Source organism: Narcine bancroftii, chromosome 1 (assembly GCF_036971445.1).
Source record: "Narcine bancroftii isolate sNarBan1 chromosome 1, sNarBan1.hap1, whole genome shotgun sequence".
NCBI classification, from domain to species: Eukaryota; Metazoa; Chordata; class Chondrichthyes; order Torpediniformes; family Narcinidae; genus Narcine; species Narcine bancroftii.
In genome coordinates this window covers 358807129-358820413 of record NC_091469.1, presented here as the reverse complement: position 1 = coordinate 358820413, position 13285 = coordinate 358807129, and the positions used below count along the sequence as shown (strand labels likewise).

Below are 13285 nucleotides of genomic sequence, written 5' to 3'. Positions count from 1 at the left end.
GGGAGGGGGTGAATAGCATCATGTATGTAACTTTTGATTTGTTTTTTTTGCAATTTGTATTATTATATTAATTTAGATTATTGCGTGTATGGAGAAATTTTAAAATAAAATCTTCAAAAAAGGGCTCTTACTTTGCACATTATAGATTTTTTCTCTCTGTATCGGTCAGTTTCTTGATTTATATGTATACATATCTTCTTGAGTAAAGTTATTTGTGCTACCATTAAGTTGATAGGAAAAATAATCAGATAATGTCATTTGTGTATGCTGACAATAAATATGAACTTTGATTCAAATGACTTGCCTCAGGTCTCCTGCACTGTTCCAAAAAGCTCAACGTCAGTATGAGGAACAGAAAATCATTCACCTGGGCACTCTGGAACTGTCCAGACTCAACATCAGGTTCCACATCTTCAGTTTATACCAGATAAGGCCCAGACATTCCACTGCAATATCATTTCAATTTTTCTGTCAGCACATGGGCATGACCTGCAGCGCTGAATTTTGTGTCCCCCTGCTTTTCCTTCTGTATGTTTCCCCTCCCATCAACCCAAGGGCTAGATGACAGCAAATTATCAGAGCAAAGCTGGCCTCACTCTATCAGAGATATTTCCTCATTCTAACCATTCTGCCTCAACTATCCCAACACCTTGATACCAATTTGTTTCCTCTCTTCCCCAGTACTGGTTAAGGGTCTTTATCCTGAAACATTCAGATGCAGTCTGCCTGATTTATGTTTGCCAGCAGTTTGCTCCCAGGTAGACTTGTGGAACCTTACATTGTGATTCCTCAGTTTTAACCATTTTCTTCAGTATTTCTGCTTCTCTTGAACCTGAATTAGTGTATATCAAAGTCTAGGATTAAGGAGGAAATGGCTTTCATTTCTTTCAGTGTTTTTTTTACACAGCAGTTGGCTAAACAGCTTTAAGGCTAATCCTGCTTTTCATTTGTCTGTTCAGATATCAAACAGGATTAGTCCTTCCAGGTGAAGCAGTGATTTACTTGTACTGATTCCAAAAGAGTGCATTTCATATGATGCACACAATGTGCTGGAGAAACCAAAAGCCTACAATTGACCATTTTGCACAAATCCTCTGTTCTGCCTGCAGGAGTGATGCTGAGTTTCCAGCTTCTGGTTACTTTAATCCTCTACTCCCAATCTAATCCATCTGTTCACAGCCTCCTGAGGTCCATCAGATTATTTTCCGAATGGGCAAGTTGCATCCTTCCTGTCTCAATGTCAAATTTTTCACAGGTTCACATGACAAACTCTTCCTGCCTGCATCAGAACTGGCCAATTCTAATAGGTGTTCCATTTGTAATATGAACTGAGCTCCACAGTTATGTCCAGATCAGCTGGGCATTTCCAGCACTGTCCTTTTGGTTTCAGAACTCAGAAATAATTTACTTTTTTTAAAATCCCCACATAGCTCTTCATTACAAAACAAATCTGTAAAGATTGGAATTACCTGGGCAACCCTGGCCACACCCCTATAAAAGATAATCACCTTGTTTTACCCGTCCATCCCCCACACTCTCTGATGAATGCTCTGGTGAAAACCCCTTTCTCTCTCCATTGATGATGTCAAACTTTTTGAGTGTTTCCAGCACTTTTTGGTTTTATTTTTAGATGTCCAATATCTGAAATTTTGCAGTTCTGAATATCCACTTTCAGACACAAATGCTCCATTTTCAGTCATCAATAGTAAAAAAAAAGTACCTTTCTCAGTCTGTAGCTCCTTTTTGCACAGGCCATATCCAAAGTAAGAATAAATCAGCTAAATGCTCATTAAACCTAAAATCATTAAAAGCCAATCTTCTGTTGCACACGGTCTTCTAAACCTTGTTTTCAACAGGGATCAAAACCAATGGTATTTCCAATGAATGGCTTTTCAAAGGATGAAATACATGTTCAAACTGATAATAAGGCATGAAGGAACAATCTTATGCTATTAATCAGCAGGAGGACTTGAAGCTTTCTTCTGGATGGGAGGAGTCACAACAAAGTGACAAGCTGCAACAGGCGAACTTACACAAGTAAAAGAATAGTAATAATAATCCACTTAGGATAAAATTGCTCTCCCTCCAGCATTCTTACAACATTCTGGCATTGAACAGAGGTAAGCAGTGAATGTGATTAGCTAAAAATGCTCCCAGAAGGCACCACACCCTCAGTAATTAACATCCACCATTATTTCCTAGCTGCCATTATTTTTCATACTTTCTCCAATGTCACTGAAGGTTATGATTTTTTTTAAGACAGTAATGATAACATGTTCATGCTCTAACATCAAGGCAAATTCATGAACAGAGCTCCTGTTGTATTCCTCTTGCCCATCAACTCATTCAGGCCACGCGTTTGCGTGTACAGGACTTGCAACTCGTTTCCTAAACAGGAGTCGCATGTTTACTTAGGCTGTGGTCGCGCTGATATGAAGCGAACGAAAGCAACACACTGAGTGGAGCAGGGTCTGGGTGAACGGTTTACTGTTTGAATCAGTGAATGCTTAAGTACCAGCTCCCAGCAACCCCTGTGCTTCATGGGGTGGAAGTGACGTTGGCTTCCAGGCTGAGATCTGCCCCGCACTCAGAGCCCTCCTGGCCGCCAGTGTCTGCGGACTCGTCCGTGACTGCTGGAGCCGGTCACTTGTTGCGTGGGTGAGCCACTACATGATCCCACCACCACCCACCCCCAACCACCCAGAACCAGCGATAGGAGTCCACAGCCTGCACACTGACAGTTCTAGGTGGCTGGATTTGTCATCATGGAGGTGGCACCCCAACCGGGCATTCAAGGTCTAGATACTCCGGTTTGTGATGGTCAATGGTAAAAGTTTCTTCACGGCTACCGATGTCTAGATCGCAGGTTGTCCCATTATGGTGCACTACCTTGTAGGGTCCTACATATGGTCGCTGCAGGGGTGGCCTGTGCGTGCCTCGGTGAATGAAAATATACTCGCTCTGTTGTAGATCTTTGGGCACGAAATAGGGTGTTGATACGTGATGGAACGTTGGGACTGAGGCAAATGTTCTAAACTACTCCTGGAGTTTAGTTAAGACCACCTGGCCACAAGGCACTGGCACAAACTCACCGGGAACTGTGAGCGGGGCACCGTATACCAGTTCGGCTGATGAATGGCCAGGTCCTCCTTGGGTGCCGTGCAGATGCCAAGCAGTACCCAGAAGAATTTGTCCATCCAGTCTGGCCCTCAGAGGCATGCCATCAGGGCTGACTTCAAGTGCCTCTGGAAACAGTCCACCAGGCAGGTGGTAAGCAATTGTTTTGGTGGAGCTGGGTTGAAAGGAGTTGTGCCAGTGCTGAGGTGAACTGAGCACCCCTGTCAAAAGTGTCATAGGCTGGGAGTCTGAACCATGCTACCCAGATGGTAATCAGGGCTCCGGCACACGCTTCTGTGGCTGTGTCAGTGATTCAGACATCTTCTGGCCACCTCGTGAACTTGTCCACCACAGTGAACGGGTATCTTGCTCCTCTCGAAACTGGCAGTGGGCCGACGATATCCACATGGACATGTTCAAACCTCCTCTGTGTCAGCTGGAAGGGTTGCAGTGGGCCTTCATGTGCCTTTGGATTTTGGTGGTTTAACAGTTCATGTATGTCCTGGCCCAGTGCCCGACCTGCTTGTATAGGCTGTGCCACACTAACCTATCTGCAATCAGCTGGATAGTCGCCCAGATGGAAGGATGGGTTAAACTGGGTAAGGCTTTGAAAACTTGGTGCCTCTAAGCAGTCGGGACAATGGGCTGAGGTTGCCCGGTAGACACATCGCAAAGGAGCTTGTCACCAACAGGCCCAATGGTTATGTCTTCAAGGCAAATTTCTAATATTGCGGTTCAGTACGCTGGCATCTCGCTGTCAAGTCAGTTAATGCCGCATAATCCACCCCTGGAGACCTATTGGTCAAAGGTACATGACGGCTACCACACTGTTCTTCCTAGAGATGTCCTTGATCGTGGCGGTAAACTCAGAGATGTACGACACGTGGCATTGTTTCCAGGATAACCATGGGTCCGACACTTTGCCAAATACGAAAGTGAGGGGCTTGTGGTCTGTGAAGGCCGTGAACTCCTTCCCTTCCAGGAAACACCTGAAGTGCCGGATGGCAAGGTACAGGGCCAGCAGCTCCCTGTCAAAAGTGCAGTACTTAAGTTCCAGGGGTCGTAGGTGCCGGCTGAAAAAAGTGACCAGCTTCCACTTGCTTTCAATGAGCTGCTCGAGCATGCCGCCAACTACCACGTTGGAGGCCTCCACAATGAGGGCAGTGGGGAAGTCAACCTGGGGGTGGACCAGGAGTGTGGCGTTTGCTAGTGTGTTCTTTGCTTGTTCAAAAGAAGCCAGGTGACTTCTGACCTTGCCAGACATCATGCCAAAAAGGGCCACATGATTCAGGCCACTGAGGGCAGGAAATGGTGGAAAAAGTTAACCATCCCAACAAATTCCTGCAGGCCTTTAAATGTGCTCTCCCATCCATGCATTTATCCGCATTTACTACTTCAGATGACAGTTTGTTCCACATTCCCACCACTCTGAGTGAAGTAGTTCCCCTTTCACCCTATAGCCATGTCCTCTTCCACTTCTCTCTCTTAAGAGCAAAGAGCCAACTCACATTTACTCTGTCGCTACCTCTCATAATTTGTAAACCAGTATAAAATTTCCGTCATGCTTCTATGCTCCAAGGAATAAAGTCCTAACCTGTTTAATCTTACCTGTAACTCAACTCCTGAAGACCCAGTAACGTCTTAGTCAATTTTCTCTGCACTCTTTCAATCTTACTGATATCCTTCCGGTTGTTAGGCAATCAGAACAACACACAATACTCCAGATTTGGCCTCACCAATGTTATCAGGAGGTAGGAACTGGTTGTAGGTTAGCTGGCTGTAAATTGCTACTGGTGGGCAGGTAAGTGGTAGGATCTAGGGAGCTGATGACACGTGGATAGAAATGGGAGTAACATAAGATTGGCATTACTGAGTTGTGGATTGTCAGCAGGGTCTGATGGGACAAACAGACAGTTTTCATGCAGTATCTCTGCAACATTTCCCACTCAAACACCAACTGCACATGCTGCCCAAATTCACATTCTGAAATTCTTCTGTCAACATTTAGTCAAGATCCTGGAACATTTTCCTAAATAACCTCATGAGAATGTTTTGCCACCTCTCAGCACAGTGTTTCACATGGGTGGCTCAACCCCAGCCTCAACAACATCTTGAGGAATGGACAACAAATAATGATCTAGCCAACGTTGAATACTGCCCAGTAAATTAATAAAGGAAAACAAAATGCCAATTGGAGGCAAAGCCACCTCCTCAATACATGGTTCACTGGACTTGAGTAAAAATTAAAATGGATAAAACAAAAATCTTTAAAATTTATTTACAACACAGTAGAAGCCAAATTCGGGCCATTGAAACTCATGCCGCCAATTACACCCAATTAACTACCATTTATGGAGGGGAGGAATACCCAGGGAAAACCCACACAGTATGTACAAACTCCTTACAGACAATGCCAGATTCAAAACCTGAGTCGCTGGTGTTAAAATAGCAATGAGCTAACCACAATGCTAACCGTGTAGGCCAGATTGTATACAGCAGTTAATATTTTTTATACAAATACAAAGGGTGGTGGAGGACCCAGCAATCTGATTTGAAGTGAGCTAACTACACCAATATGATGTGTGGAAATTCATTCTTGATTCTACAGGAGCCAAGTGCAATCTGTACATGTGCTGTATTGCAACTTGATCTCATGTATCAGAGGACAAATTGTGACGGGAATGCTTTTCCCACACAAAATAAAAATATTTAAATTCAAGTGAAATACAAGGTTAGGAAAAAATGAATGATCAAGAAGATTCCACTGAGATGGATAAAACTTTCGAACCGATTCCTTTCACTTATTTAGAATCCACAAGCTGTTGAAAGTCTTTTCTCCTTTAAAATAGTACAGTATTAGGGCTGGCCATGGGCAACACAACTGAAAGCAGATTTTCCATACATGGTGACAAGAAGGATTACCAGCAAGAAAATATACAAGTGAACCGGTGCAGACTCGAAAGGCTAACATGGCCTCTTTCCGCTCCGTAAATGGTTATATGGTGAATCTACAAAAGCTCAATGTTAACAGCAATTAATTCATAATAATCAAAAGTCTTCAGATCTTGGGTTTTGTTCCAATGGGCATTTTGAACATTTCTGGGGTTAAATTTGGAAAATCAGATTGATTCATTTTCCCAGCATAACAAACTTTATAAAAGGTCAAAGAAAAAGTGTTGCTTAATCTTTTTCAAAGGTGTTCTGCACCTAGTTTTCTTTACCAAGCAAATGTTCCTTTTAAAACTAATGAAATTCTGAATGGCAGTTCGTTTGTCTCCATGAACATGCAATTGAGAGATCCACCATTGATGCACTTTATGACAATATTTAAAAAAGCATTAAAAAATTTAAAAATGCTTAATTGTTTCAGGGTCTTGAAATTCATAAGTATAGTCAGTTATTGATCATCTTGCATTCTTTGAAGTCATATAAGTTTTAATACTCAGCTACAATCAGAGTTAAATAGTACAACAAATTAATTAGGGGAAAGCTAACAGTTGTCTTTGATATTATTAATTTTTTTTAAATTTAGACATACAGGATGGTAACAAGCATTTTTGGCCCACAAGCCCAATTGCACCCAATTGACCTACAATCCCCAGTAGGTTTTGAACGGTGGGAGGAAACCATAGCCCCAGGGGAAAACCCATGCAGACACAGGGAGAATGAACCAATTCCTTACAGACAGCATGGGATTCAAACCCTGGACCCGATCGCTAGCACTGTCACTACATTGCGCTAACTGCTATGCCAACCGTGCTGCCAATGGTATCAATAACATGCAAGCAAAGTACTGTCATTTTAAAAATACATTAATGCACAAAAAGGAGATTATTTAACAAACCTCTGTGACAGAGAGGCAGGTTTAAAGAGACATATCATTGAGGAAGAAGAAATGGAGGAACAGGAAAAACGAAGCATATAAAAAGTGAAAGAAAATACCCATTTCAGATTACTTTTTTCTGAGACAGATGCTCAAACCTGATTCGGAATGTATGCAAAAAGCATCAATTTTATTAAAAAAAAAACCTGACATTCTCTCGATGAATACAGACATAAAAAGTGAGGTTTAGAAAATTAAAACAGTGGTCTCTTTGTTAATGAGACTAAAGGGTTCCATCAAGGCAGAACCAAACCAAAAATTCACTTCCTCTGTTGCGAAGATCCAGAACAAACGGGCATAATATTTAAATAAATATGCAATTGAGGTGAACTCAGAGATGCAGAAAATTTGCCTCAGAAAGCCAATGTGCAATATATGAATTGGAATTTTGTAACATACAGTGATCAAAGGTGAGACAAAGGAAGGGCAAATGATACAAGTAGAACAAATGAAAATACATTCATAGTGAAGACTTGAGATACAGAATGACCCATGACCATTTTTATGGATGAGCAACTTTAAAAACAGCACAAAGTGTTCAAGAAAAGATGGAAAAGAAGTAAAATAAATCATGTGATAATGATGGAGGCCACTAATTGAATGGTTTTGCTTTAAATGAAAGAGCATCACCTGACACAAAAAAACATTGTTAATAGTGGATGCTGGAATTGTGAAGAGAATAACAGTGAAGAAGTGGGAGACGTATCATGGTATTACCACCTTCATCTTCTATGCCATTTGTGGCCAAAAAATGGGGAATGGCTGCCAATGCAAAAGAAGATCTTCAAACAGAGGAATTATAGTTGGGTACAAAATCAGGCAATGGTATTGGCCTTATCAAGCCCTGCATGCAGCACCAAAATTGTTTTGTGTTACCACACTGCACATTAAGTGGAGACATGTACACATGACAATCTTGCATGTATCACATCCCATTGCCACAATGATGTGCCTGTCCATGGCCTCGAGGACTGCCAGGATGAGGCCCAATTTCTGTTCACCCCTCCCCCCTTTTCTCACTTTCCTTCATCCCTCTTTCTCCTTTCTTTCCCCTCTCTTTCACCTGGCTATCACCCACATCTTCCTTCCTCCAGCTCCCCACCTCCTTCCAATTCTTTCTCCTATCAGAGATCATTTTTCTCAGCCTGTTGCCCCCTCCTTCTAACACCTTGCAGCTCCTTTCTTTTCTTTCCCCTCCCCCACCCCCCCCCCACACCTCTTGATTCAACCCATCACCTGCTAGCCTATATTCATTCCTCTCCTTCATCAAGTATTTACCTGGTTTTACCATTCCTGAAGAATGGCTGAGGCCTGAAACATAGACCATCTATTGCTTTCCAAAAAAGCAATGCGACCTGCTGAGTGTTTCCAGAACATGTGTGTATTATGCATGTAATCACCTGGGTGGGACAGCTCATGGTCGTGCATTTGGACAGTTTATAAAATATTGCAATTTCAGCATTTATATTTGCCAGCCCTACTGTCAAAGACACAGTGCAATGAAGAGCATGAACACAGTGAATCTACTGAGACAGTTTCACGAGTCCAGCTGCTATATTTCACTGCCAAAGTTCTTTTGTCCTTGCTTCACTAATTCCAAGTTCCCATGTTTATCAACTTTCAATCCATCTGTCAAACTTCTGCATCCTCAAAACCCTCCACTTTTGATTTTTTCCCCCGTTTCCAAACTGCTTTTATGCCCTTCTCCATTAAGCTGTTGTCACTCTTCTTCCCAATCATTAACAGCTGGCACAATGCTTGTACTTCCAGCTGCATGCATCTGTGACCAGAACATCAAGGGCACATTTTGTGCCCATTATAAGGTTTAGCGTGGTGTTTGCAAAGGAAATGCAAATTCATTGGATGAGCAGAGGGACACGCTCATCGAACTTGTAATTATGTCCAACAGTCAGGTGATGCACACAACTCAAGCAAGGCTTTTACATATTTGGGACTTTTTCCCAGGATGCTACTCCTAATCCAGGGACCATCTCCAAAAACGGGTCTTGTCTGAGATAACTACATTGCTTTCTGAAGGTAATGGAGGAATTTGTGCTGAAGCATCCCACATTAGTGCAGTCTGCATACTATCAGCAGGAGTTTTCACTCTGCAATTCCGTAACTGTGAACGCGGCAGGAATTATATTTCACTTCTACTCATCATATGTTCATTTCATACTACAGATTTTGTGGAGTCACTGAATAAGTTAGTTCCAAATAGTTTATTCTTTAAGGCAGTATGAATGAAATTTCTTATTCAAGATCTGAATTCCAATGAACATTGCATTAAAAAGAAATGTAAAAATTGTTTTCTTCTGCTACTAAATCTAGATACAAAAGCTTCAGAGCAAAACACATTTTTGTGTGCTGTCATTTTTTTGTTTTCTCAGACAAAAGGTACTTTCTTGGCAGGAACAAGATATTCCGTTCAAGCCCATCCCTTGTTCCCAAGCTTTTTTTAAAAAACTCCAATAAAATCAGTTACTTCAGGGGGAGCCTATTGTGTCCAGTAATCTAAAATAGTTATGTGACTTGTCACAAAATGTGCTCATTGTCCTTAAAAAAAATAAAATGTATGTTTTTTTTCTAAAAGATTGCAGAGAAAATAAATGGAACACCCCCACATTGTCACTCATCAGCAGTGCCCACAGCAATGCTAGACCACACAGGACACGAGAATGGAATGCTGTGCCTCAGGCCATACAAGAAATAGACAGTATCCACAAATGATCCAAATTTTCCTTTTAAACTGGTTGCACAACATGTCTGTACTTTGAGATTGCATGAAACCTGTTATGTTGCACAGTCAAAATGTAATAAGATTACAGCAGGTATATTACTTAGCAAAACTGAAAAAAAAACATAGTATCCTTTTAACTATGATTACAATTTACTTTCTTCTCTCAGGGGTTGGAATTCCCGCTCTGATTTTCAAATGCCTCACCAACCAACTAAAGATAATTGGCCACTTTTCCAATTGCTCTTTCAGAAGCATTCACAGAGATTCAGTTAAGGTTGTTTTTCTTTAAAATCACGTTTCAAGTCATATAACAATGCCTTGGACACACAAATAAAAACACTCAGGGATCCACACAAATCAACATGAAATTCAAAGAAAGTTTGTGGTGAACAGTTTGCTCGTAGAGATGGGTCTCATGGAGATTTTCTAAAAGGCTGTGGAGGAAAAGAAAACAGAAAGGAAGGGTTCAAGCTGGAAATAACACCAGTTATATACATGGTCCAACTCCTTTACAGAAAATTACAATCATATTTGTAATTGTTTAAAAATAGGCAGTGCAATGTTGAACAACGGAGTCTTCATCTCAAATGAATTGTCAGAGTTATAAACATTCAGAGCTGCAGGATGATATATCTGAAGACTACATATTTTCCTGGAACTAAATGTAAATATGTTGTAATGCAGGCTCCTCACACAACCATTTATAATCAAAGAGGTGATGTGGCACGGTTACTTAATGAGCTGTTATATAAAGGATTTTATACCATTTATAGATTTACTTTTCATTACAAAAGAATTGCAACTCATAAATATTGCAAGCTGCTGAGCTGCAGCTACATGGCACACACACACACACACACACGCACACACACACACACACACACATACGCACACACACACATGCACACACACACGCACACGCACACACACACACACACACACGCACACAGATCTGAGGAACAGGCTGATATACTAACACAGTGAGTCAGCACCAAGATAACAAAGAGGGCAATTTAAAAAATTGAAGCCAGAAACACAATCTGAAAACAGACTATCTATCATTCTCTTGTAACGTATATTAATGAAACTGAAATATAAAGCACATGGTCATGGTCTTCTGTCCGTTCAAAGACAAAAGCTTGTATACGATTTTTTTTCCTGGCTGTTACTAATTAAACTGGATATGGGCCTTTCCTATGAGACAGTTGGTGGGAAAACAACTTAGGAATACACACAGCTGAATGCTTTGTAGTCTGGAGCAAGATGAAACATGTAGCTTCTGCTTGTAGCATTCCAACAGCAGCACCATAAAGATCATGTGGGACCGAGATTCAAGGTTTTCCGCAAGGAAGATCAAGCTATTGAAGCTTACGTGAATGACTAGCCATTGATTTATTAAAAGTTATTTTTAAAAAAATTATTTTCAAAATAATTTACCTGTTCTTTGCTCATCGAGCGTATACAGTAATATTGCATTTCAGGGCAATGCAGCACTTAACTGTAAGATATGACCTAGAAAAAAATAAGTACACATGGGAATATGAGATCAGTCCCAAACCTCTGCTCTATAAACAATACTTCATTATCTTTCTCCTCCCCAAGGTTTCTGAGGAATGCATTCCAAAATGGATTCATTTTTCAACCATCACATTTAATAGAACACACATGTTTTAATAGACTTGTGTAAATCTGATTCTTTATTTTCCTTTTTTGCAATTCTGTTTTTTTCCATTTAAAGAAGGTTGTCACAATTTGCAGTGTTACAAACAGGTTGCTCACACCTGTATGCCACCTTATCAGATTGGAATCAGTCACTTAAGCCAAAAGGAGTTTTAAAAACCTAACAATTCAAAGTACGTTTCTGTTATCACTAAATACTGAACCGAGGGCAAACAGATAAACATCAGACTCATGGAAGCACAGGCAGTCAGCCTCTATACCAGGGGGCAGCTTATTTCTCATTAACAAAAGCTCACTAAACCTGGCCTTCGGGCTATGAAAAATACCTGCTCCTCAAAGGACATAAACACGCAGTGATTGATAATGCTTTGTTCAGGGAAAAAACCCACAAGTAAATCGTTTACAGCTCAACTTCAACATGATTTACTTTGTTGAACACGAGACTGCTATAATTTAGCAAATAAGGTCAACTCAAGATCAAGGCATGTGCAAGAACTCACAAAGTAAACGGAAGAATCTGACGACTCACTATTTTAATAAAGCACAAATCTGAAATCATACAAATGAAAGAACCAAATTTAAGAGTGGCCAGAAGCACACTTGATCTCCCTGAATTTCTGAAGAGCAGATACAATCGTGTCACAACTTACCCAAGGTCCAGATTCTCAGAAAGATCAGCTTGTTCCTTTGACAAGTACAAAGTAGAAAACAACCAAGACCATGAAGATTCAGCTAAAAGATTCTGTTAAAAGCATCTGCTCAAATTGCACTTTGATTCAGACCCTGAAACTGCTGAGCATCCTTGAAGCCACTGGGCACAGGACAAGAAGCTCAACCAGGAGCTCCAAGCCTTGCTCAGTTTAAAGCTGTTCCTGCACAGGAACTTTAGCCTATTTACCCACAGCCCCCTCTGTTGGCTGTCTTAGCAACCAGACTTCCTCCCTCATTCATTTCCAGAGGCTCCACTTACGGAAAGGTGAGCAAACAAGAAGCTCACCAAGAAATATATGTATTTTATATATGTGTGTATATATATATATATATATATATATATATATAATTCTGTCAGTGAAAACAGTAGAGGTGGCCATTCGTTTCGGCGTGACGTGCAAAACCTAATCTTTTCCCACACATAAATCAAAGAAATATCCAGGGAGAACAGCGTACTCCTATTTTGTGATTAGCCTTTAAAAAGAGCAGCAACTTAATCAACTGGGTGATGTGCAGCCAAGGCCGCCTGTGGAATGCGGCAGTTAATACACTATGTGGACAGGGCCAATCAGAAGATCGATCAGCTATGTTTACTGAACTTCCACGCATTTAACACGATAGTGGAGGATAAAGAGCAAGTTATGCCAAGTGGCATTTCACTCACTACTTTGTCAACTTCTGCAAACCAAATTGACACAGAATTCAGCCCCACTGCTCCCTTATGGTCATACATGGGAGTGATAATTGACTAAAGGCTCTAGCCAAGTACATGCTCTGATGCAACACAAGCACACATGCATGGAGGTGGTGGAGATGGATGGAGTGGAAGTGGGGGGGGGGGGGGGGGGGATGGGTAAGCATTATCCATAGTCTGATCCAGAAAACTTGTTTTGCAAAAGTAATTCATTCCAGAATTCTTAACCCCACTCCCACCAAGAAGCCCTCCACAAGTCCAACATTGCAGCACATGAGCCTTCCTCCTCTGAACCTTTTTGCACTTCAAAATCAGCTCCCACAAAACTTCAATTGCATGTAGTGTCATTTGTTTTTGCTTGACAGAGATTGTCTGCAAGTTGCTAATGCCTTGGTAGCTTTTGCAAGTTGTCATGTTCCAGGGCAAATTCAGAATGAGCTCCAAAATTTTCAGTTTAAGT

At 41.2% G+C, this 13285-nt stretch overlaps 1 protein-coding gene across 10 annotated transcripts in view; it reads right to left on the bottom strand.

Moving 5' to 3' along the window:
- LOC138750166 (tensin-3-like) overlaps positions 1-13285 on the bottom strand; it is a 480425-nt gene that overhangs the window by 339345 nt on the left and 127795 nt on the right. For 2 of the 10 annotated variants that reach the window (XM_069912344.1, XM_069912341.1), the window contains exons 1-2: positions 12071-12267; positions 11178-11252 (exon numbers count right to left, since the gene is read on the bottom strand). The exons of 7 other annotated variants lie outside the window; for them this stretch is intronic. Coding sequence is in view for 1 of the 3 variants with exons in the window: in XM_069912341.1 (XP_069768442.1) it covers positions 11178-11216 (39 nt within the window). In the remaining 2 variants the exon portion in view is untranslated. Of the gene's footprint in view, positions 1-11177; positions 11253-12070; positions 12268-13285 lie in introns of those variants that run through there. One more of the 10 variants, XM_069912347.1, reaches the window with a different exon arrangement.